At 35.5% G+C, this 25541-nt stretch overlaps 1 protein-coding gene across 2 annotated transcripts in view; it reads left to right on the forward strand.

Annotated features, from left to right (window-relative positions):
- The window catches only part of CNTNAP2 (contactin associated protein like 2), a 2276620-nt gene that overhangs the window by 697150 nt on the left and 1553929 nt on the right, over positions 1 to 25541 (forward strand). For both annotated transcript variants that reach the window (XM_025380223.1, XM_025380224.1), the window contains one exon: positions 6632 to 6825. In XM_025380223.1, coding sequence (XP_025236008.1) covers positions 6632 to 6825 — 194 coding nt within the window. The remainder of the gene's footprint in view (positions 1 to 6631; positions 6826 to 25541) is intronic.

Raw genomic sequence — 25541 nt, forward strand, 5'->3', positions numbered from 1 at the left:
TTTTCCTCTGATGAGTTTATTTTCCTATCAGTAACTAAATTTTACATTTCTAAAACTACTTCATGGTTCTTTTTAGTATTCATCTATTTTTATTTTTCCCTGTTGTAACTTACAATTACTGCTATTTTTAATGAATAGCATTACCTATTTTATATTTTTGAGAGGATAGAGCCTATTTATCTCCACTAGCCCTCAATTGCTATTACTTTTGGAGCTAATTGGTGTTGAACTTTTGACTTTACTGACTTCGTGGCATTGGGTTTTGTTCCTGTCATTTGAAATTTTCATTTGCATGTTCTTCTTGACAGCCAGTCTCTCTCTTTCTGGTCTCTCTCTCTTTCTCTCTTCCTATCTCTTCTCATCTCCCTTGTTTTTGTGCTTTATCATTATGGGACTTTCTCTACTCAAGTCCCAGAATGTCCAGTCTGAAACTGTACCTTACATTACTGGCCCGATGCCTGTGCCTGGCAGTGTTATTATTATTATGTGTCTGGTCACCAAGCCAGTGAATGCCTTTACTCATCTCAGATATGCCTATTTGCTAACCTCTTTGGGCATACAGCCTCATATAATCCGTATGTTTAAGTGAGTAATCAGCTTTCTTCAGTCTCTTTTCACAACCAGGTTAGCCGAGGGCCAGTCTTGGTTTGCAACCTTGAAGCAAGCTTTCTGTCGCTGATACACACAGGAAATTTACATCACCAATATTCCATAGTAGCCAAATGCCCAAATGCCTTTGTATGTCCCCAGATCTGGACTCTAGCTGGCGTTGGCTTCAACCCTACTCATTGCTTTGCATGTTTGTTGCATTTCTTGTGCATGGAGATGCTTATCTTATTTTTTGATCCTCACTATGTCTTTTCAATTTTCTTCTTATCTATCTTATCTAAAAATACAGTGTATTTGAAGCAGAAGGGGGTCTCAAAGCCTGAACTCATAATGCAGTTTTGCCTGGAGTCTCCTTTTCAATTTATTCTTTTCATCTGATACATATTTCTCAGCCAGTTATTAAAGGTAGTTCTAACCCTAATTGATTTTTCTTCACCATGTATTTTTGCTAAATTAGAATCCAGGCTTATAGGCTCTGGTGGTGTTAAAACCACCAACTTGAGGGCTGTGTTTCTTCAGGAGCCATTTATCACTACAACAGAAGCTCCATGGCCTCTCTAACCCCCCTGCAAAATTCCTCTTTTCTCTGACTTACTGAGTTACAAATTATAAAGCAAAAATAACTCATATGAGTCTAGAGTATTAGTTTCATCAATTTATTCAGATTCTCTAAAGCATCACTCTAGGAACCCACATAGAATGGACACGTAGAATACAAACACTAAATCTTTACAGCATACATGTGCACACACCACATACTACACACATGCAAATACACAGGGGGAGGAATATCTGTGTATGTGTGAGAAAGAAGAGTGAAGAAGGAAAGACACACAGAGGATGCGGGGGTGGGAAAGGGAAGAGAGAACACAGAAGGGGAGAGAGTAGGGAAAGGAAAAAACGGCATCTTATTGTTTCGAGACGAGCAAGAATTCTCTAACAAGTACACATCTTTCAAGTTACTTCAACAATACACTAGTTATTTGCTAGATGTTTTAGGTAATATTATCTCTAGGTAAGAGTTCTTCTTAGGAACTGAGAGTTTATGACTATTCATTCTCCGCCTCTTCCAACTCCTCTTTGACGTCCAACTACTTTCTCTGAGCTACTACAATACATTGGGAACTTTTTTGCCCTCTTATACACCACATTCCAGAGGTTGTTGGGATGAAAGAGGTATCATTATTAATCCCTGGATCAATAGAGGTTACACATTTCACAAGCCAAGTAAACAAAGTAATAAACTTCGCCAAATTACATTGCTTGATAGATCAAAGAGAAAAAGGGAACTTTTCATCGATCTTTCCACCATGTTCCTCATGAAAGACTGACTTTTGCCCTCCCCTTGAGGTTACCCACTATAGTATTCTCTCCACTTATATTTCTGCTAAGAAATACATTTTGACTTATATTTCTCCTGATTTTCGATTTTTGCTTTCCTTAAAATTGACAGTAAATTCTATTTTGCTAAAAGTAATGAGATAAATGGGATTAAGCAGCTGTACGTTAATTGCTTGCTTGCTGAAAGACTGGAATGTAGCAAAAAAATAGGTCACTTAAGAAAATTTATTCTGGAGCGTTCATTAGCAAAACAGAGGAAATATTCTAAGTTTCCTCAATCAATCAGCTATTTTCTCACCTGCTACCTCATTGTATTAATTGCTTGTTGACATTAGTTCACTGAATCACCCTGTTGTTTTTGGTAATACATATATAGAACTCTCTATGAAATTGGCTATAAAATTTCTTCAAGGTTTGGAACTGTATATCTAACAGGTAAGAAAACATATTTGTTATCCCTCAATAACTGAGTATATTGTTGTCTCCAAAATTAGCCTACAGCTCTTCCAAAATTTTATGGAATTCTAGGTAAAATAGGAAGATGAATGATATATGACAATAAGGAATATTATATACTAACACTACAATAGGAAAAAACAGATTACAAAGCAGGTATAACTAACTCATTGTTCGTGAACGGATTATCAGGAAGTGGTCCCAAGAGGGACTGCAGACTAGAATCTCCAGGATACAAATCCTGAGATGAAAAATAGCATCTAGGAAGTTAATTAGGAGTGTTTAGGGGATGAAAATCTGTGGAAGAGAAAGGAATGAAACAGAAATTAGTCACAGGGAGGAGTTCAGGTGAAATGCAGTTTCAGTGAAGTCTTTGACCAATCCCTGCAGGGAGCTCTGGGACTGTGAAGACACCTCAGAGTTTCCACAGGGTGGAGCAGGGTACTGGCTCTTTATAGCCCCAGGTTGAACAGTCGTTACATTTGCACAACCCCATGAAGGTATATCATCTACAGGTGCCTCTTTTTAACCCAGGAAATTCCTGAAGAGGAATTACAGCTAAGTACTATATCATAGAAAAAACATTCTTGTAAAAGTGTGAATTGAAGAGGTGAGAATAGAGACTGAGAAGTAGTTACATCGTTTGCACATATATTCTATAGACACATATAACCTATGCAAACACAAACACTAGATACTTAAATTTGTCCAAATATTTTGTGAGATATGATTTTGATATAGTGAAAGGTACAGATTTTAAATTTGTATATACTTTTTTTTTTTTTTTAAGAGATTGATCTTGGGCAGGGATCGACAAACTTCAACCCTCTGTCCAGCTATAAGATTTTGTTAATAACACTTCATTATAACATGGCCACACTCTTTTGTTTATGTACTGCTCTTCATACTATAATAGAATTTGGCAGTTTTAACAGAGGTAGTATGGTCTATAAAGCCAAAAATATTCAGTATTTAACCTTTTACAGAAAATGGTTGCTAACCTTTGATCTAGGGTTTGCTATTTTCAAATAATACCACTTCATGTGTAAAGTAAGACCACAGCATAACATATTTCCTGTCCAGACTCCTATCCTTTGTACTATTTGAGTTGCATATTTTAATTCCACATTTATTATAAACCCTGTCATTCATCATTACTGTTTTTAAACACTAAATTATCTGTTAATAAAATTTAAAAACCTAAACAAATATTTTATATGTACTTAACATGTTTAGCATTTTAAGCATTCATTTCTTCATGTAAATATGAGTTTCAAAATGGTAAAACTTCCCTTAAGGTGAAAAAATTATATTTTTATAGTATACACATAGGAGTAATGAATTCTCCCAGGTTTGTCTTGAATTTTACGTTTTTTTTATATTTAAAAGATATTTTTGCTGGACACAGAATTTCAGGTTGCCAGCTTTTTTTTTCATCATGTCTGATAGGTCATTTCATTGTCATTTGGTTTGCATTATTTCTGCTGAGACGTTGTAACCCTGTGAATACTTTTAAGATTTTCTCTTTAGCATTGTCTTTCAGCAAATAATTATATCGTGCCTTATTGTATTTTGCCTTGTATCTCTCCTGCCTGGAATTCAATCAGCTTCTCACATATCTGGGTTTATGTATTTCAACCATTATTTCTTCAAACATATTTTATTCTGACCCAATCTCTGTCTTCTCTGCTTTTAGTACTCCACTTGCATGCTTCCTAGGGCAGTTATCAGTGTCTCAGAACTTACTGGAATACTGTTTAATTTTAAGCCTTGTTTTTCCTCTCTGAGCTTAATTTAGATGTCTTCTATGGGCCTACATTCTAGTACAATGATGTTTTTCTTCTATGTCTCATCTGCTGTTAAGCCCATCCATTAAATTATCTATTTCAGATGTAATTTTTAGTCCTAAAATTTCCATTTAGTTCTCTTTTTTGCTTTTCTCCTTCAACATTTCGCATCTTTTAAAAATGTTTATAGGTTTTATTTTAGATAATAGAATTAATAATTACTATTTTAAAGTCCTGGTCTGCTAATTTCATCATTTCTGTTATTTTGGGGGTACATTTCTATTGATTTTTTTTTCCTCTGGTTCTAAGACATATTTTCCTGCTTGTCCAAATGGCTAGTATATTTTTGAATTTATATACTTGACATCATGGATGCAATGTTGTTCAGTTTCTAAATGTTTATGGCTTTCCTTAATGGAGTGTTGAGTTTTGGTCAAAGAATTAATTTTTGGTCAGATTTATCTTTTTCAGTAACCTTTGCTCAGGTGTGTCCGGACTAGCCCTCATTTTAGGACTAAAATATCCCTACTTATAATGCACGACTTTTATGGGATGTCTACTGAATGCCTGGAGGGATTCAACAAGGTCTCTCAATTTTGTCTAGTCTGAAATCAAATTTTTCCCAGCTCTGTGCAACCTCTGGTTATTGCTGATTTCAGAACTCCCTTTACCTGGTCTTGTGCAATCTTGATCTGAAAATACACAGCACAATATTGCTTCTGAGTCTAGATTCCAGAGACTCATTGATGACTCCCATGTAGATTTCCAAAGCTCTTTACACAGCTGTGCCCTCTCTGGGACTCTGTCCTGTGAATTCGAGCTTCTTTAGTAGCTTTGAATTGTAATATGTTTCCATTTCAGTGACACTGCTGCACTCCTGAACTCTGTTTGGGATCATCTTCCATGTACCATGATCCAGAAAGTGAAGCTCGCAGAAAGCCAGGAAGTTGGCAGGGCTCACCTGATTTGTTTATCTTATTTTATGGATCATGTACTGCACTGCCCATTGTCCAGTCCCTAAAACAGTGATTTTAAAAAATTTTATTTTATTTTTTGAGATGGAGTCTCGCTCTGTCACCCAAACTGGAGTGCAATGGCGCCATCTCAGCTCACTGCAACCTCTGCCTCCCAGGTTCAAGTGATTCTTCTGCCTCAGCTTCCCGAGTAGCTGGGATTACAGGCACCTGCCACCACGCCTGGCTAATTTTTGTATTTTTAGAGGAGATGGGGTTTCAGCATATTGGCCAGGCTGGACTCGAACTCCTGACCTCAGGTGATCCACCTGCCTCGGTCTCCCAAAGTGCTGGGATAACAGGCGTGAGCCACTGCACCTGGGCAAACAGTTATTTAAAAATTTTTTAGTTTTGTAATTTTTTTAAAAAGCTATTCTATCATAGTTTTCAGCAAAAATAGGGCATATAAACATTGTTAAATGAATATTTGTGATGATTTATAAAATGATTTTTATTATGAACGTCCTCATAGAATAAATTATTTCAACAACCTTTAAATTCCTTATTTTAAAAATAGTACACACATTTTGATATACTGCACATTGGATAACCTATTGAGCATTTTTCTATCATTTATTCTCTTTAGTAGTTGAACTCACCTTAAAAATTATAGTGCCTCTTAGCACTGACATTAGGCCATATTTTCTGTAACTTATTTTGTGTGCAACCCTAGTTATTTTAAATATTACTATAAATTAAGAATATTGATCTATATTCGTGCCATTTTTCTAACAAATGTTTTTATATTTTTACTATTTGCTAAGCAATTATTATATTTTGCCAAAAGAGATTTAACTTTGCTTAGTATCTTATTTTTCTAGAAATATGTCTTTCAAGAGATACTGTCTGTATATCTTCTAAGTGTTAAGTAAACATACTGCCTGATTTGATATATACCTCCCTGTACATCTCAGTGGTACAGGAAATTAATGTAAGATTAGGCTCATCTTAAGAATTGCAAATATTTTTCTACTAAAATTCATGAGAAAAATATATTTAAAAATTGTGTATAATTGCTTGTTTTAAATTCATAATTTATTAAATGGTAAAGTTTACATGACAGAAAAAAATTGGATAGTTACATTTTTCTCATGATTTTAGCTGAAGAGTTTATGGTGAATTGATCAACCCTCAGCCAATTAGACTTTGACATGTACTAATAAGATCTAATTGAGGAATTATGAAGACATTTGCTCAGGAGAAAATGAGCACATAATTACACCATAAAGAGGTTAAAGAATCAATGTTACCAGCTGGAAGAATATTAGTTGAAGTCTCAATGGCATCTATAAAGGATACTTCATAATATATCTGTGAAATAGAGCACTGCCAAGGCCAATTAAGATATGTAGAATATTCCATTGTCAGTTGTACAAGTTCAAATTTAAATATTCATTTTTCAATCTTGCCTCTGCCCATCTTCAGGTGCTGGGGGATGGTCTCCATCAGACAGTGACCATTATCAATGGCTTCAGGTTGACTTTGGCAATCGGAAGCAGATCAGTGCCATTGCAACCCAAGGAAGATATAGCAGCTCAGATTGGGTGACCCAGTACCGGATGCTCTACAGCGACACAGGGAGAAACTGGAAACCCTATCATCAAGATGGGAATATCTGGGTAAGTCACTGGCAGGAAAGCAAAGACACAGAATTGGGTTGGAAATATTAGAAAATGGCACAGGATTTACTAAGCATATATAGTTATCAATATTTATCTATTAAAATCATTGAGAAACCTTATTTATTCATCATTGTTGATGGAAGAAAGTTTCTTCAGGCTGTAATTTCTATCCAATGGTTAAAGCAATGATTCTCGATCGGCACTATGAATTTGAATCATCTGAGGAAGTTTTAAAGCACGTAGATGAAAGGAACACCCAGATCAATGAGACCAGAATCATATAAGCTGAAATCGTGATTAATGATACTGATAACTTTTCTGAAGACAGAGATCTTCAATTGAAGGAAAATATTGAAATTATGAAGAATATAATTTAGAGAAGTAAGAGCCGTGATAGATGTTAAGAAAAGAAATTGTCCATTTTATAATAGTGTCTTAAACACTTATTACAGATCCATATTCACTTTATTCCTTTATTATGAAAGAAGAGAATAAAGCTTAACCCATTTGTTCTTAAAACATCTCTATTAACTTAAAAAGTTGTATGTATTCAATCAAATATTCACCACATAATAATTTGAATAAATTATTAACCGTAAAATTTAAGTGTTCTATTTTGGTTCAATTATTTTAAAAAGCAGGCATGACCAAAATCAAGTAATGTCATCAATATTAAACCAGAAGAAGAAGAAGAAAAAGACGAGGAGGAGGAGGAAAAGGAGAGGATGAAAGGGGAAGGGGGAAAAAAAGGAAGAGGAAAGGGTTCACTTTTGAAATCATGTCCTTCACAGTATTAGGCAGAGTGCTGGGTATTTTTAACTTTATCATGAATCACTCTTGTAGACTTTGTATTTTAAAAGTCCCCAATTGTTTTTTTCTAAGTAACAAGAGTTTATAATTTCGAGCTAAAGTGGATGTTCATTTCTATAGTAGTATATGAAATAAGGATATAATGTCCTGAGAATAAAAAATGTGTCTGCTTAAGTAGAACTTTAGAAATAACTCCTTTCAAGTCATAATTATATGGAAATAATTATTTGTATATGAGGATGTATAAGTTACAGAAAGCAAGTAGTGGGAAAAATGCCTCTTTCTAAAATGTCTTCATCTCACAATTGAGATCATTCAAATGCTCAGGCATGATTTATAGAAAGTGATTATCAGGCCTGAATACACAGCAGAATTAGCTAGAGAACTTTAAAACATACAGACCTTTGTGTCCCAACCCCAGAGACTTGAATTTAATTGGTCTAAGGTACAGCCTGGGCTTTGGGATTTTACAGCTCCGATGGTGAATCTAATGTACAGTGAACACTGAATATCATATTTTAGATTGGTTTTCAGTCTACAGTTAGGAAGGGGGTAGAGAAAGTATATGCTGAAAAGGAAGAGGAGAACAGAAAATTTGAAAGGGTTGCCCTTAAAATTTGGCAGAGAGAGAGGGGAAGAAGGAGGAGTAAGGGAGTTGGGTGGCGGGAAGGGGAGGGAGAAATCAAGGGACCAACCAACCAAACAGCAGACCAAACAAATGAGAGTGAACAGTTAAGGCTTAGATCACAAACTCTTCTAAAACCCAAAGCACTCATTGTTTTCTAACTTTCTGTGGTTTCTAAACTAAGATCAAATGAGCATGTTGGTAAAATTGCTTGAGGGGTTTACTTTCTGTGATTTCTAAACTAAGATCAAATAAGCATGTTGGTAAAATTACTTGAGGGGTTACATGTCAGACTCTGAAATACTGTTCTCCATATCAGAACAGAAATACTGTTCACACTTTTGTATTTGTAAAGTCTTCCTCTCAAAATTAAGAGTGTTCAAATCCTCTCCTCTCATAATGTGCCAAGATAGTAATAAAGATAGGTGCTAAAATACTTGAACTTTAATGTATCTATCAAATATTGAACAGTTATGGATGGCTAAGTGCAGAGACATAAGGAAAAAGGGCTAAAGAGGATAAAATTGCTCAGGTTGTCTTGGACTTATTTATTTATTTATTTTTGAGACGGAGTTTTGCTCTTGTTGCCCAGGCTGGAGTGCAGTGGTGTGATCTTGGCTCACTGAAACCTCAGCCTCCTGGATTCAAGCAATTCTCCTGCCTCAGCCTCCTGAGTAGCTGGGATTACAGGCATCCATCACCATGCCTGACTAATTTTTTTTTTGTATTTTTAGTAGAGACAGGGTTTCACCAGATTGGTCAGGCTGCTCTTGAATTCCTGATCTCAGGAATTCAACCTGACGTCAACCTACTTGCCTTGGCCTCCCAAAGTGCTGGGATTCCAGGTGTGAGCCACCACACCTGGCCTTGGACTCTTGATATTACATAAAATAATAATGGTCGAGTCAGGGAGACAAGGATGTCATGTAGTGAAAATATCACAAATTGTAAAGGTATGCTGCATCTACTTATAGGACTTTCCATCTTAAGGTGATAAAGGTGCATTTCTATCATCTTCTCCCTTTCTGGTGTTCACTTTGTTTCTTCCTTTCAAATAATATGTTTCTTATTAAAAATCAGTACGCTACGTGATGAGCGATGAGTGATTATTTCTAGAAGAAGTTAGTAGTGAGCTAATTATAAAATTTTAAAAATCAAAACAAGTTGGAGACTATATTAGTCTATTTTTGACATGCTCTAAATAAATACCTGAGACTGGGTAATTTATAAAGAAAAGAGTTTTAATTGGCTCACGATTCCACAGGCTGTATAGGAAGCATGGCTTTGGAGGCCTCAGGAAACTTACAATCATGGCAGAAGGTGTAGGGGAAGCAGGCATGTCTTACATGCCTGGAGCAGGAGGAAGAGAGAGACGGGGGTATCCTACACTTTTAAACAACCAGATCTCCTGACAATTCACTCACTATTAGTAGAACAGCAAGGAGGAAGTCCTCCTCCATGATCCAATCACCTACTATCAGGCCTCTCTTCCAACCCTGGGAATTACAATTTGACATGAGATTTTGGTGGGGACACAGACCCAAACCATATCAGAGACACAATCTAAATATTGCAAAATATATTTCAGTACCAATAAGCCTGCAACATAATGATTACATTATTAAATAATCTATGGCAGAAATGTTTTAATCCTTGCTAATACAAAAAAGAGTCCAATCCTTTAATGTATTCTAAAAGAGATAAAGTTCATTAACTTCTAAAAATTCTTGAATATTTTAGGGCTATGTCGTCTTATTCATTAAGTGATTAAAATTTAGCATTTACAAATTTCATCAAAAAGTACTCTTGGGGATTAAGTTTATTAAAAATGGTATTAAATACTAGAGTTTTTAAATCCACTACTACTTAACATTATGTATACTGGACTTGAAGAGAATTCTGATATAGAGAAGATTGGATGACTTTTTGATGGAAAATGCTTTATAAGATGTAAAATTTTATGTACTTTTGAAATTGTTTTTACTATCCATTTTATAATGATTGTTTACCTGAGAAGTATAGAAGATAATGTATATTCAGTCACATGAATATAATTTTAAACAAATGTCCATGGTTATGTTTTTTCTGATTGTTGGGGAAATGGGAAACATGAGTAATTTTTATAATATTCTTATTAAATATTCATATGGACATTTTGAGTTATTTTATCACTATTGGATAATATATTAAAATAAGCAAAGAACAAGTCATGTATAAGTGAATTATGACAGTTTCACAAGGTTTTAGAGCCATGAATCTTTCATTATGGAATGAGAATCGTTCCTGAAAGATTCCTAAAGAATGGTTTATCTGAATACTTAATATTCAAAGATCTGAGTTTCTAAATGGGCTTAACTAGTCAAACCTTCCATTCCTCTTTGATGATACTGAGCATAAAAGAAGTCTTTATACTTTATCTACAATATAATTTCCTTCTATTTAGAACCTCTTTTCCAATGTAAAAGGTAAATAAAATTGCCCCAAAAAATCATTACATCTACATACTCCACCAACTCTAATTTGCATGATTATCTTGAAATGTTTTCAAGTTTCCTAAAATAATCTGTTAGAGACAGGAAGTATTCTGTGTAAGCATTTTGTATCAGAAGTCCATTTAACATTATATTAAATAAGAATTCCAGCAGGCTTTTGCTAAGAGGCCTGCTTTGCTTGGGAAATTCAATTACTGGATTTTGAATGCAGATATTCAGAGCCAAAATAGGAAACTGGAGTAATAGCAGTGAATGCCTTCTTTACACACCACTATTATTTTTTAGGATAGTAACGTACTACAAATTTACCAGTCATATGAACACAGTTTTTATTTTTCTTTAAAAAATACTTCCTAATCATGAAAACACGCTTGTATATTGTTATTTTTAAGAACAGTTTTGATCCATTTTCTTAATTTTAAATAAGGATTAGACTGCAATTTGTTACCACTGCATCTATTAGATGGAGAATTCTACAGAACTGTTTCATCATATTTAAATTATATGGTTAGATACTTATCAAGAATATAGGGATAAATAAGTTCATATTCTCTCAGAAATATTAAATAGATTACTTATTTTCAAAACCCAGATCTCTTTGTCACATATATGCTTTTCCCATATATATATGCATATATATAAAGCTTCATTGTTTCAAGAAATTTAAAACATTTCAAATATCTAGAAGACAAATACAATAGTTAGCAGTTTCATTTATGAAACATTTGGATTTTCTGAATATCAAGGTATAAGCTGGACCACGCAGTCTCTACTTTCTTTTTAATTACATATTCCATCAGCCAATATTTATAAAATAACAGTTCTCAAAACATCCTTTTGGATTAGCCTATAATTAGTCATTTGGCAAGCAAAAGTCAAGATATGGAGTCGAAAGGTTTGAATTCATGTATCTTGTTTCATTGGTTTGTTTTATAAACTTGGAGATTTGACTTTATTTCTCTGTTCCTGAAATCCTAATCTGAGACATAGATATAATTCCTATTGAGATATTTAAGTGAGATTATGTAAGTAAAGAAATTTTTCAAGCTATAAAGATTAGAAACATGTGTGTCATCAATTCCCAATTGTAGAAGCATGCTCCAAATCTAGTTTAGTATGTCTTTTCAGTGAGAATGGTCAGCAATGACAATTTTCAGAATTTTTTAGTCTCCTTCTATGCTTTTCAGATTCACTTTACCTCTTTTTACTCTTATTCATGATTGAAAATATCTGACAATATTTTAGATTAAGGAAATGTGACTTAAAGTTGGAGGTCGAATGTGTGCAAATCTCGGTCATAACGTCCGATTAACGAACGGTAAATACATGTTTAGACAGTGCGGCGCAGGCTGGGTCAGTGAGGCATGACCGGTAGACCTAGCTCTGTGCCAGGTGCCACTGCAGTGCTTGTAACAAATTATCTGTTACCATAATGATGGCCTTGTGTCCAATGAGCCATTTAAGGGGACACTGTTTAAAAATGAATGGATTGTTCTGTCCTGTCTTTTCAACCATTTGTTATAGTGGTTGCACTAATTTTCCAAATCACTTAAAAATCTGTTCCCAGTATGAATATAAAACATAAATGCCATTGTGTTACAGTTCAATAGTGTACTTATATTCTTTCAAAATAGCTAGAATTTTGTCTGCATATGAAAGTCAGGATGACAACCATCCTGTCGCCTGTGCCTACATCTTCCATCAGATAATAACTTCTCCTTCCCTTAGGACACGAATGTGATTCTTTTCCCCAATAGACAAGTATTACCCTTGCTTCTTTACGTAAACATCCGCATTCTTGCTGCCATTGGTTATTTGGGTAAAGGATCAGGCGGACATATTCAAAATAATTTTGTAGTTAGCTTATTGAGAAATAAAACACATCAGAATAATCTGCATCAAAAACTTTCTAAAATTATCTTTGATATAAATGGGGTAAAAATCTTCAGGACTTGTCTAGAAAAAAACAATTTGCAAGGTGATTTCAGAATAAGCTTCTTATTTCTGTGAAATAGATTTTTCTGTTTATATTCCTCTTAGGCTGGATAATATTTTTAAAGTCCCATGAATTTTAATAAGTTGAGTGGATATTCCAGATCCTTTTGCATATACTGTAATGCCTCTGCTAGTGAATTTTGATCACCTTTCTAAATACACATTTGTATGGTGAGATTCTCATTTTAAAAGGTCATGAGGTTTCTTGGGACAATTTATGAGACTCAGTATTCTACATAAATAGAACTGTTCTAACAAATATGGTTATGCATGTCATATTTTTCTAAAATTTGGAACATAAAAAGATGCTGTTGATAATATTGAATATATTATTGGCATATATTATTAGATAAAGGAAAATGTTATAATCTCAGAAGATTTCTTACAGGCTGTAAAATAACAGTATAGTTCCTCACAGTATAATGTATTTTTCATCTATGAGATAAAATAGGATATATGTAATTATTCTAATTTTTAAAGCATCCCTGAAACAAGGTTTGTTATCAATTATACTAATATTTTCAGGTGTTTTATTTTACATTGAACTCAATGCTAACTTTTTTTTTTTTTAATCATGTCAAAATTAGATTTAGGTTACATGAGGCTAAATAACTCCAAGTAAACACAGATTTATATAATGTGTTGATAAATGGGCACCTATAAATAATTTGAATAAGATACCAGTTCTTTCTTTTAAGATGTATGTTTCTACTCTGCTCAAGTGGTAATTTAGAGGAATACTAGTATGCTTATTTTGGGGAATTTAGTGCACAGTAAATCCTGTTTCTTATGTGCCTGAAGACTCCTGAGAGGCAGTGAAATGAGTAATTCAATGTTACATTCTGGAGTCAGACCACCTAGGCCAACCATACAATTTTGGTAACATAGATCTGTGTATCTTCACGCAGATTCTTTAAGCTTTCTGCACCTAAAGTTCCCGATCTGTAAAATGAGTCTAGTCACTTATGTGAATAGTATTTACCTCAATAGAGGTTGTAGGTATTAAGTGAAAAAGTCACACAAAGGGTTTAGAGCAATGTCTGGAACATATTAATCACTCAATTATTTTATACATTTGTGATTTCTAGGTGCATTAACATAGTATATTGGCTCTTTTCTTGAAAATTTAAAATAGCCTGTTACTTCCACTTTATAATAACGTTTTTCTATTAGTGTATTGGCATGTGTACTGTATTACATACATCTGTGCTTCCCAGCCTGAAATGACGAATGACTCATTTGTAAATATAATTGAGAATGCTAATTTATGCCATTCAAATCATGGCCCTACTCATTATCACATCGAGTCCTATGCATTGCCATATGAATTGTGCCTGGAAAGTTTTTTCAGAGATATATTTTTAAAAGAAACTTTGGTGAAAATATGACTAGGATGTTTTCATAAGATTCAGTTTAATACATTCACTTGATAAAGTCATTAACTTTGGAAAGAAATAACCCATTTTTGTCTATAGTACTTCTCTATGTCTTCTTAGGCCAACTGAAAAGGGTATGGTAAGCAGACTCCAAAATAGGCTTATGAGTATTAACCGAAACAGTTTATGCTGGTTAGCCATGAAAGGAGAAACCAGCTGCACCAGGAACACCCAGGAGCTTGTCAGAGATGCAGAATCTCAGAGGCCTTAACCCAGATGTACTGATCAGAATCTACAGTTTAGCGACATTTACCAGTGATTCATATATACCTCCAAGATAGACAGCGTTGCTTTTGATATTTGAAGAGAGGAATGAGCATCAGCATTTGTGTTTCCAAACCAGAAGGTAGAATTAGAAAAACTAGAATTTACAGTGAAAATTGCAGACAGATTTATCATGAAAAAAAGAGTGAGCTTTGATAAATAGGCACTCACTGAGCACCTACTATTTACTGAGGCTAGGGATAAACAGACCAAAACACAAGCACAATGACTGTCTTCTAGGGGTAAATAAACTAGTGATAAGGCTAAACATAGGCATTTATAAGTATATTGTATGACTCTATGTTCAGATAGGGAGGTGCTTGCCTAGGTTGTTCTGGGAACACAAAGAAAGCTGTCTTATTCAGAGTGGTTGGGTCCAGCAAAGGCTTCTTGAGGAGCTACCTACTATTGGCTAAGTAGATAAGGAGTTGGTCACTCAGAGAAGAGGGACAGGAAGTCATTTCAAGCAGATGAATTTTCTGCTGAAATAGGTAGGAATGGAGAGTGGGATTCTATAAATAATTTAATAAGTCAGTTTTTCCTGACTTTCTGACATGCAACAAAAGAAAAACCTGACCTATATTTATTTACTTAGAGACAGAGTCTCGCTCTGTTGCCCAGGCTGGAATGCAGTAGAGTGATTTCAGCTCATTGCAACCTCTGCCTCCCAAGTTCAAACAATTCTCCTGCTTCAGCCTCTCAAGTAACTGGGATAACAGGCATGCACCACCATCCCTGGTTAATGTTTGTATTTTTAGTAAAGATGGGGTTTCGCCATGTTGGCCAGGCTGGTCTTGAAGTCCTGGCCTCAAGTGATACACCCACCTAGGCCTCCCAAAGTGCTGGGATTATAGGGGTGAGCCACCGCACCCAGTGAAAAGCTGACTTTTTAAAATAAAAAACTCTGAAATTATATCCTATGAATCTGTAATGCTTGATTTATGTAATGTAAATATCTAAGTTTGGAAGAACCTTGAAGTTTATGCAGTCTCCTAGGACACACGTTTTATCTCTGTACCATTCGTCATATAGAGCTCACTGCAGAGTACAAAACAGATGTTTCTGAGTTTACAACTGAATTGAAGTATCTCATTCTGTAGATGAATAAGCTGAGGCTGAGAACCATGATGTCATTTAAATCGGAGCCTTGAATCCAGGTATACTGGCCTCACTACTCAATATGGAGTCAAATACTTATTTTGGTTCAGCAAGAAGTTCCATTACTATAATGAACCCCTGTGCATTTTGACTAATTGAAAATACTGTTGAATGCATACACGATATTTACAGAACAAGAAAGCATGGGCTCTGGACCGAACCTCAAATATCTCAACTCTGCTCCAACACTTTCTCGTGGTGCATATTTAACTATGTTAATCAACCTTCTACGGGCCTTGGTTGCCTTAGATGTAAAAGTGATATAATTGTATTTACCTTATGGGATTTTTGTGAGAAATAAATTAATCAGAACTAAATTGTTTAGAACAACGCCCCATGAATATAGTCTCTTCTTATCTTCCTCTTGTTTCACGTTCTCCTATTTATCAGTATTATTATGAATGTTATCATTAATGTTTGTAGAATACTATATTAAAAGTGATAAAAAGAATGCAAGCAAGTCATTAATAATAGGTCTAGCCTTGAGAATAATATATTTTAATTGCCAAGACAGCAAAAATCACTACAATAGCTTTAAACAAAAGCCCAGGTCATCTTGCACAGTTTTCAGGATGCTTATGCCCCTGGACACTGTGAAGATCCCATTCTATGTGTTTCACTTATGCATACTGTTTTCCAGGTAGCTGATTTAGCCAATGTTGACTTTAGGAGAGAACTACTAGAATGTTAAAATGTCTTGGCAAATAAATTTGGTTTGCTTGAGTTAACTAGTTTAATTATAGGCTGCAGTGAAATGAACATTCTGATTCTGGCAAAAAGATACAGTGCTGACAGACTGTCTGAAAGGTTCATTCACCATTTATGCCTTTTCAGGAGTCTAGAGCAAGAGTAAAGCATAGACTCTGGCTTCTAGAAAAAAATCTGTCTGTTTCCAAATGAAACTAATGTTTGAGATAAGTATCTGCATTTCTTCGATGAACTTCACCAATATATTTTGATGAGACAGTGAATGAGTCTATTGTAATTGCCATTAAAATGCTTTATAATGATATTAATATGCAGTTTGGAAGATGTCTATGAAAACTCCTGTGATTTAGCAGGAATTCAGAAAACTTCAGCAGCACAAATTAATAAATAATAACAACCAACCAACATTTATTGGGGGTTCCTTAAGTGTTTAATGTGCTTTATATCATTTAATCTTCAAAACAACTAATATGTGAGGACACAGATTATTATTTTTATGATTAAACCCTATTTTTGGCCGCAGAGATTGAGGATTAGAGAAAGTACAGCTTTCCCTGGGGCATGTGGTGAGACTGGGTAATGGATGTGTTAACTAACTTATTGTGGTAATCATTTCACGATATATCCCTATATGAAAGCAAAAAAAAATTTGTAATGGTTGAATAAATATCACATTTCCTGTTTTAAGGAACACACCCCCAAAATAAAATAAACATAAAAATAAAATAATAAAAAAACTACACTGAACTAATCAAACAGTGGAGCTAGGATAAGAAACCAGAGCAACCTAACCAGCCTGTGTTCCCCGCCACTATGACCCTGGTCAGCCATTCCTTTCACAGGCCATGTGAAACTTAGTGATCTCAGCATTTAAACTGTAATACAGTGCTTGTATGTAAGATGTTGGTATTTTTATTTTATTTATTATTTATTATTTATTTTTTTAAACAGAGTCTCGCTCTGTCACCCAGGCTGTAGTGCAGTGTGCCAACCTCTGCTCACTGCAACCTCCGCCTCCCAAGTTCAAGCGATTCTCCTGCCTCAGCCTCCCGAGTAGCTGGGATTACAGGCACCTGCCACCACACCCGACTAATTTTTGTATTTTCAATAGAGGTTGGGTTTTGCCATGTTGGCTAGGCTGGACTCGAACTCCTGACCTCTGGTGATCCACTAGCCTCGGCCTCCCAGAGTGCTGGAATTACAGGCATGAGCCACTGCGCCTGGCCTTTTTTCTAATTTTCAATACAAAGGTTGAGGTTCGGGATCTTACCTAAGATCACAGAACTTAAAAGGTAGAAGATCTTGATCTTTAATGCTATTGTTGGTGTTGCTGTTTTCGATTTTAAAAAAAGCACTACTTACCCTATTGTATTAGTTTGCTAGGGCTGCCATCATAAAGTACCGTAAACTGGGTGGCTTAAACAGCAGAAACTTACTCTCTCACGGTTCTGGAGGCCAGAAGTCCAGTATCAAGGCGTTGGCAGGGCTGGCTCCTCCTGTGAGGGCGGTGAGGGAACAGCCTGCTCTAGCACTCTCACCTTGGCTTACAGGTGGCCGTCTTCTCCCTGTGTTGCTTTATCATCATCTTTCTTCTCTGTGTGTGTGTGTGTGTGTTATGGTATTGCTCTGCCACCCAGGCTAGAGTGCAGTGATGTGATCATAGCTTACTGCAAGCTCTAACTCCGGAGCCCATGGATCCTTTGCCTCAGCCTTCTGAGTAGCTGGGACTACAGGTGCATGTCACCGTGCCCAGATAATTTTAATTTTTTTTGTTTTTGTAGTGATGCTTCTCACTTTGTTGTCCAGGTGGGTCTTGAACTCCTACACTCCAGCAGTCCTCCCACCTCAGCCTCCCAAATTGTTAGGATTATAGGCATGAGTCACTATGGCCAGCCTTGTTTTTCATTTTATATGGCATTCATTTTAGAAATAATGTATTTGTTTAGAATCCACTTTACTCTTGTATGACTTCATACTAACTATATATGCTAAGATGCTGTTTCCAAATATAACATTCTGAGACACTGGGGATTGGAACATGAACATAAGAATTTTGCGGGGACAAAATTAAACTCATAACAACTAGTAGGCAAGTACTTTATGAAATTATGATATTAAAAGTTATTTGCTACCACTGGGGTGTTGATAGGACTGTGTCTGGTAAGCAAGAATAAGGATGATCTTGTAAGAAAGACAGTGTCTTCTAAGAGGAATTGTGCGTCAACCTTCATTAACTCAGAAAATATGCTAGAATCAAACATGAAAGATTGGTTGATGACTACTTATATATGACTCTCTGCAATCATTTATTTACATTCAAAACTCCAAGGAAACATTTTCAGAATTATTCTGTCCTAGATAGCAAATGAACCAAAGACACTTAAAGAATCAGTCTCCCACCCTGTCCCCAAAGAAATCTTTGACCTTAAAAAACATGTCGGCTGGGCGCGGTGGCTCACGCCTATAATCCCAGCACTTTGGGAGGCCGAGATGGGCGGATCACGAGGTCAGAAGATCGAGACCATCCTGGCTAACATGGTGAAACCCCGTCTCCACTAAAAATACAAAAAAGTAGCCGGGCGTGGTGGTGGGCGCCTATAGTCCCAGCTACTCGGGAGGCAGGAGAATGGCGTGAACCCGGGAGGAGGAGCTTGCAGTGAGCCGAGATTGCACCACTGCTCTCCAGCCTGGGTTACAGAGCAAGACTCTGTCTCAAAAAAAAAAAAAAAAAAAAAGCAAAACAAAACAAAACAAAAACACACATGTCCTAGTTTCAAACTCCATACAGTAGTTTATTCTGCATTACACACCATTTAACACTATCAACATCATGTAATTCTTTGAGATACAGTCATTATTTATTAAAAACTGGATTCCAGCAAACCTGCCTTCTAAACAATGATGGATAATTTTTCTATCAGCAAAGAAAAGAGCTCTCTCAAAGCTAAAACAGCTTTCCCCAATTAAATCTTGGGGTTGAATTGCTAATTTCATTTGGATTATACTAGTATCTGCTTGAAAATGGCAGGTTTCATTAGTTCTCCCAGTATTCTTCAGAGAAGGTTAAGAAACACATTCACTCCACTTCAGATATGAAAACTGAGTTGCCCATGGCGAAGTCATGGTTTATCTTATGCACTTAGCAAGCACAATTGTTCATTCTATACGCACAGTGACTGTCTCGTTTGTGTATTTTTCAGCTTTGTTACAGTACACAAATTGGAAAATAGAGCTGTGTATGACAGCCTAGAGCAAGAGAAAAAGAGTGTGAATTTATCATAAAGTTATTCAGGCTCTTCACATTCAGCCTGGAACAAACAAGTATTTGATAACAGAAACCAAACCAATACAAAAGAAATGTCCAGTCCCTTTGAAAAGATTTTGTGATTATGACATAGTAGGAATATCCAATGGGTTTTTACACGATATGTTAAATAAAAAGGGATGATGAAATATCTTTAATATGTCAGTTTTCTCTTGAAATATTAATAGAAGTATTGCATTTTACCTTTACTTAATATAAGGAGGAATGCCAATGATGCTGGTTTCAAATTTTAAAATCAAAACCAAAATATCATTATTCAGGTATATTTTATGTTAGGATTTGGGATTACTGATTGTGAAATAAAACACAGGCACATGTATACACACACACTCTCTCAACTCTTACTATACAATAACTATTAATCTCCCCCCAAATAATATCAAACCTATGGATATTTAATGGAATTTAACCTATTTCTTAGCTTATTCAATTGAAGTGCAGAGATGTTTGGCATTTTTACTAAAATCAAATATCATTGCCAATAATAACCACCATTCACTGAGTCCTTACCTGGTAAGCACTTTTTGTGTCAATTACTGTAGCAACATCCTGAAAGGTAAGAGACAAGGCTTTTTCCTTGGCTTTATGTCCCCAATAGTCTTTGCTTTCTCTATTATACCACAATTAAGAAGATATCATCATTTTTGATTATAGGTGAGTTGTTTGAGGGGCTTATTTTTGTCTTGTTAAATGTTGGCTCTCATCAGCAAGGAAAGTACCTTGACTGTTGAATGTACTTAGTAAATACTTGTTAACAGATCTACCGAATTGTGGAGTTTAGTGAATGTTTGAATATGAAGCTATAATTAGGTTTACAATTTGTAAACAGTAATGTTTATTATCTTAATTTATATTTAATAATATTGAGAATGCTGCACATACCTACATCTATTAGAGGTCAAACTGTCCAAAATGGCATGTGTGGGAGCACATGAAAAGCTTAGGATTTCTATAGGAGAGAAAACAACAGAGTTTGCAGCAGCGGGGAGATGAGAAGGAGGCTGGGAATACTGGCTGAGGCAGCAAAGCTTGTCCTCCCTTCAGACCTGGAGGCAGCTTGATGCTGCTGAGGGTTATGGCAAGGGACTGGTGCCAAAGGCATGGATGTGTGGCAATCTCCAATCCATGCTGGACCTGGGTCCATGCAGTTAGTAATCTAGATGGTGGTTTCCTCTGTTGAAGGGTCATGGCTAGAACAGGATACAAAGAAGTTTTAGACGTGTTGATAATTCTTGGTTTATTGACTAAAGTGCTTCTTACACTTGTACAAATGCATCAAGCTGTATGTTTATGTGTGCTGTTTTCCTATGTAAATTAAAATTCAGTGACAAGTTGTAAAAACAAATTAGACTTCGAATCAAGGTACACCGCTGATGGAACAGGAATGAAAGAAACCAGGAGCTGTTACTGGAATAGCTTCCTAGTACCAAAGATAATTGTGGGAGGAAACCAGTGGGCCAGATGAAAGGGTAACCAGGGAGCTTAGCAAAGGGTCTTAAGAGCCTACTTGCAATATATAGGGACATTATGTTACTCTTTATGTAAATTCAGCATGATATGAGTACTCGGGGATCTACTCACACTTAATACATAGATACTCAGTATAGCATATAGTATTATTTGCTGATGAAGAGGGTATTTCTAAAGAAATATGTCTGGCCGTCATTGCCTCTGGTTTGAAAAGGAATGAATGCATATGAAACAGACATCATGGTGTGGAGTTGGCATGCACAGGGACTGACAGGTAAACCAAGCTGTGGCTACTCCTACTTGCTTTTGATTTTTGTGTTTGTTAGTATTATTGTTTTGCTGTTGTTCTCTTTGTAGGATGAAAGCCTAAATTTGTTAATCTTATTTTTGTATTATAACTGCCATCCGTGTATAATTGACGCTAACAGAGAAAATGTCTGTGTCTATAATATCTACCAACTAAAATTGAGAAAATATAGAAACAGGCAAAAACATGAAAAGGAAACTCAAACAAAGTATATAAAATTGTGTTTACATGCATACAAATGTACAATGAAAAGAGAAATACAAATTAATCCTCTATGGGGATACTATATCTCACCCATCTGGTTGGCAAAGACCTAAAAGGTTGATTATACACTCTTTTGGCAAGAATTTGGGGAACCAGCATTCTCATACACTCCTGATGAGCATGCCCAATAGAACAATAGCTATAGAGGGGGATTGGCAATATCCAGCAGAATTAAAAGTGCATTTATTTTTCAACCCAACCATCTCAATACTAGGAATTTACCCTAACAATACAGCTCCAATAACATAAAAACTCATATGAACAAAGTTATTTTTTGCAGTTGTATTTGTAATTACAAAATATTGGAAACTATCTTTATGGCCAAATATAGAAGATTGGTTGAATAAACTAGGCTATATATTCAAAAAAAATACACAGCAGCTGTGAAGAAAACTGAGAAAATATGAGTTGACATGGGGTGGATTTGCTGGATATGTTGTTTCGTGAAAAAAGAAAGGTACAAAGAGCATTTATTGTATTTAACTCTTGTTTAAGAAAGAAGAAATGAGGAAACACGTATATACAGCGGAAGCAATTCTGAACATATTTAAATGTACTGTAAATTGAGCAAATGAGTGATATGTCAATTGTGTTGGGGGCCAAGGTTCTCACCATGCAGGAAATAAGAAACATAAGTGGAATGAGAGAAGACAAGAAAGAAGCCTACTTAAAAATACATATGTGTGTTAATGAGCATATACATACATATATACTTACATACTACATACTAAGTAGCTCTAACAGCTGGATGGATCTAGAAACAAAAATATTGCAGTAACACTAAGCACACCTAGGATAGACTTTAGTTATTAATACAATTATCATCTAAAAGAAATGTTACCATGTTGTGGTCGAGAAAGAAATTTGTTAAATTCAGCACATCCTGTTATGCCAGTAAGAAATGAAAAATGATGGTTAATAACAAAATTACGTAAGAGCCAATTTGAAGTAATTCATATTGGTCAAACCTGGACAATTTGAACACCAAAATAGTTAAGGACAGTAACAAATTGCACACCTTTAGAAAAAATAGAAATGCTTAAGTCTATAGAGATGATAGGTAGGTAGATAGGTAGGTAGACAGACAGATAGACAGATGATAGATAGATAGATAGATAGATAGATAGATAGGCAGGCAATAGATAGATAAAATGGGGGAGAATAGAGGTGTCTTGCTTATAGTAGAATACGAACTTCTGACTAGGAAATGTGAAAGGGTGCTAGAGTTGGGAAGTGAAGTCATCATTTGCAACCATCATGGTAAATACTAGTTCTGGCATAAGACATTAATGGTAATAAAAGTAAAGGATACGGAGAGTTTTGATGGGGAGAAGTAAATTTATATGGTCTTAAAGTGTCTCTTACAAATTACTTACAAATTGCAAGGGAAATGAATAATATTTATAAAAAGGAAATTAAACATCTTAACTGGGTAATCAAAATAAAAATTACAGATGAGAAGCAGACACTGCGCCTCCAGAGGCAGTGGACTGAGAAGGACCCATCATCGTACATGTAATAGCCCATGAAGAATGTAAGTGGATATAAAGTATTATGAGAAAACAAAAGTCAAGCCAAAATTGAAGAATATTCTATGAGGAATGTTCCACTAAAAAAAGAAAGGAGAATACATTGCAGACGTATCCGTGTGATAAGAGACACTAAAAGGCTAAGGAGTTAGTCTAGGTAAAAGAAAATTAAAGGGACATGATACCTACCTGTAATATGTGATCCTAGCCTGGATCCTGTCTTGGATAAGAAAAGATGCCCTAAAGATATAATTGGGTCAATGGATAATATTGGGATATGGAAGGCTGATTCGATGCAGCAATGTTAAATTTCCTGAAATTGATAACTATATGCTTACCTACATATGCCCTTATTTGTATGAAATGTACACTATTTGGAAGTAAGTGAATATGATATGCAACTTACTCTCACATGGTTCAGAAAAAAATGTGTGTGTTGGAGTGGTGGGAAAAGGAGAGAGAGACAGAGAGAGAGAACGATAAACCACATAGCACAGAGTAAAATAGGAGAATAAGAATAAAGAAACAAGTGTTCCTAATACCATTATTACAGCTTTTCCATAAGTTTGAAATTATTTCAAAAGAAAAGTTAAACAGATTTAATATTTCCCTGAAAATCCAGCATTAGAAACACATTGTCACAGCTTGTTTGTTTGTTTTAACAGTGTATTCTTTCAAAACCAGATTGCCTTATGTGAGTATATAAATAAACATACTAATCTAAACCACTAACTGAAGTCTGTATTAGTATGTTTAATTGGATCTTTCCATTAACTAATAAGTGGTATTCTCCAGAAAATAGAGATTTTACATGATAAGGTAGGGGAAAAAGAAGTTATATAAAGAGAAGTGACTGAGAAACAATGTGAAGGGCAATGAGGGACGAGAGAGCATCCATCCCATGTGGGTGCCTGAATTGACAGGAGCAGGTGGAATATAAGAAAAAAGACACACCAGTCTATCAACAGACAGTGTTGTCTAGGACTGTTCCTCATGTAAGTGATGAATAATCAGTTGCTGTTTTGTGTTTACTTTGATATCATATGTTCAAAGATACTACCAAAGATGTACATTTAGAACACTAAACTGTGGAAGCATATTTGTTTGACAGGATTTGTAAGGTGAACGGGGTGATAAGAATTTCCTGAAAGTCAATAACTGTGAATATGCTTTCGGGCATGGAGAACTCAAAAACACCAACAAGTCACTCTTATCAGAGTAAGTTTGAAGGTGAAAAGAAAGAAGACGTGAAATTAGCTTAGGACAATTGGATATTTCAAAACATATGTAGGAAATGGTGCTAAGGGCCTTGACTGAAAAAAACCATCATGATTAGATCTTGTTCTGGAAAAATCCGCTAAGATCTATGGTGGCAACTGAAGTCTGAGGAGGACATGAAGGGTTTCTCTTGTCAGAGGAGTACTTAGTGTTCCTTGGAGAGAGTTGTCAGGCAAATATGATATACAGATTCTCTACAGTCATTTGTTCTGTGCAGATATCAAAAAGAACCTGCCTAAATGAGAAAGAGATTCATATCTAGTAAAATGGGCTCGCACTGAATGTTGTCTAGTTTCCCTGCCAACTCTGACATTCTTTCATTCATCCTAAGGTGAATTGTTTTAAAAACTTTGCACCAGGCTTCATGGCTCATGCCTGTAATTCCAGTACTTTGGGAGGCCAAGGCAAGAGGATCACTTGAGCCCAGGAGTTTGAGACCAGTCTAGGCAACATGGCAAAACCCTGTTTCTACAAATAACGCAAAAATTAGCCATACGTGGTGGCATATGCCTGTAGTTCCAGCTCCTCATGAGACTGAGGTGGGAGGATCACCTGAGCCCAGGAGGTCGAGGCTACAGTGAGCCATGATCACACCATTGCACTCCAGCCTGGGGCAACAGAGTGAGATCCTGTCTCAAAAAGTTAATCAATTAATGAACTTTAAAATTTAGCTACCCCATATGTAATATCAGTTGCTGAAAGGTAATCATAAGTATAAATCACATAATTTCATTTTTTTACATTTTTATTATAATGTAAGCTTATTATTTAATATTGTCCTTTAGAAATAATTTGTCCTACATTATTTATTTGAAGTAGTGTTGTACATGTCAGCATAAACGCCTTTCTTTCATCCTTGATACATTCAGAATACCAGGGAGAATCCAGCATTGGGGAAATGATAATGTAAGGGTTTTACATGACACATCAGGCAGTTCCCAAACCTTCATAAGAAAGGCCCCAGTGCTGACACTATGTGTTGACTGAGATCCTATAAATGAAATCTTATTAATGCAATTGAGATTGAGCGTAAAGGTAAAATTTTGAGACAA

The sequence above is a fragment of the Theropithecus gelada genome, chromosome 3 (genome assembly GCF_003255815.1).
Source record: "Theropithecus gelada isolate Dixy chromosome 3, Tgel_1.0, whole genome shotgun sequence".
NCBI lineage: Eukaryota > Metazoa > Chordata > Mammalia > Primates > Cercopithecidae > Theropithecus > Theropithecus gelada.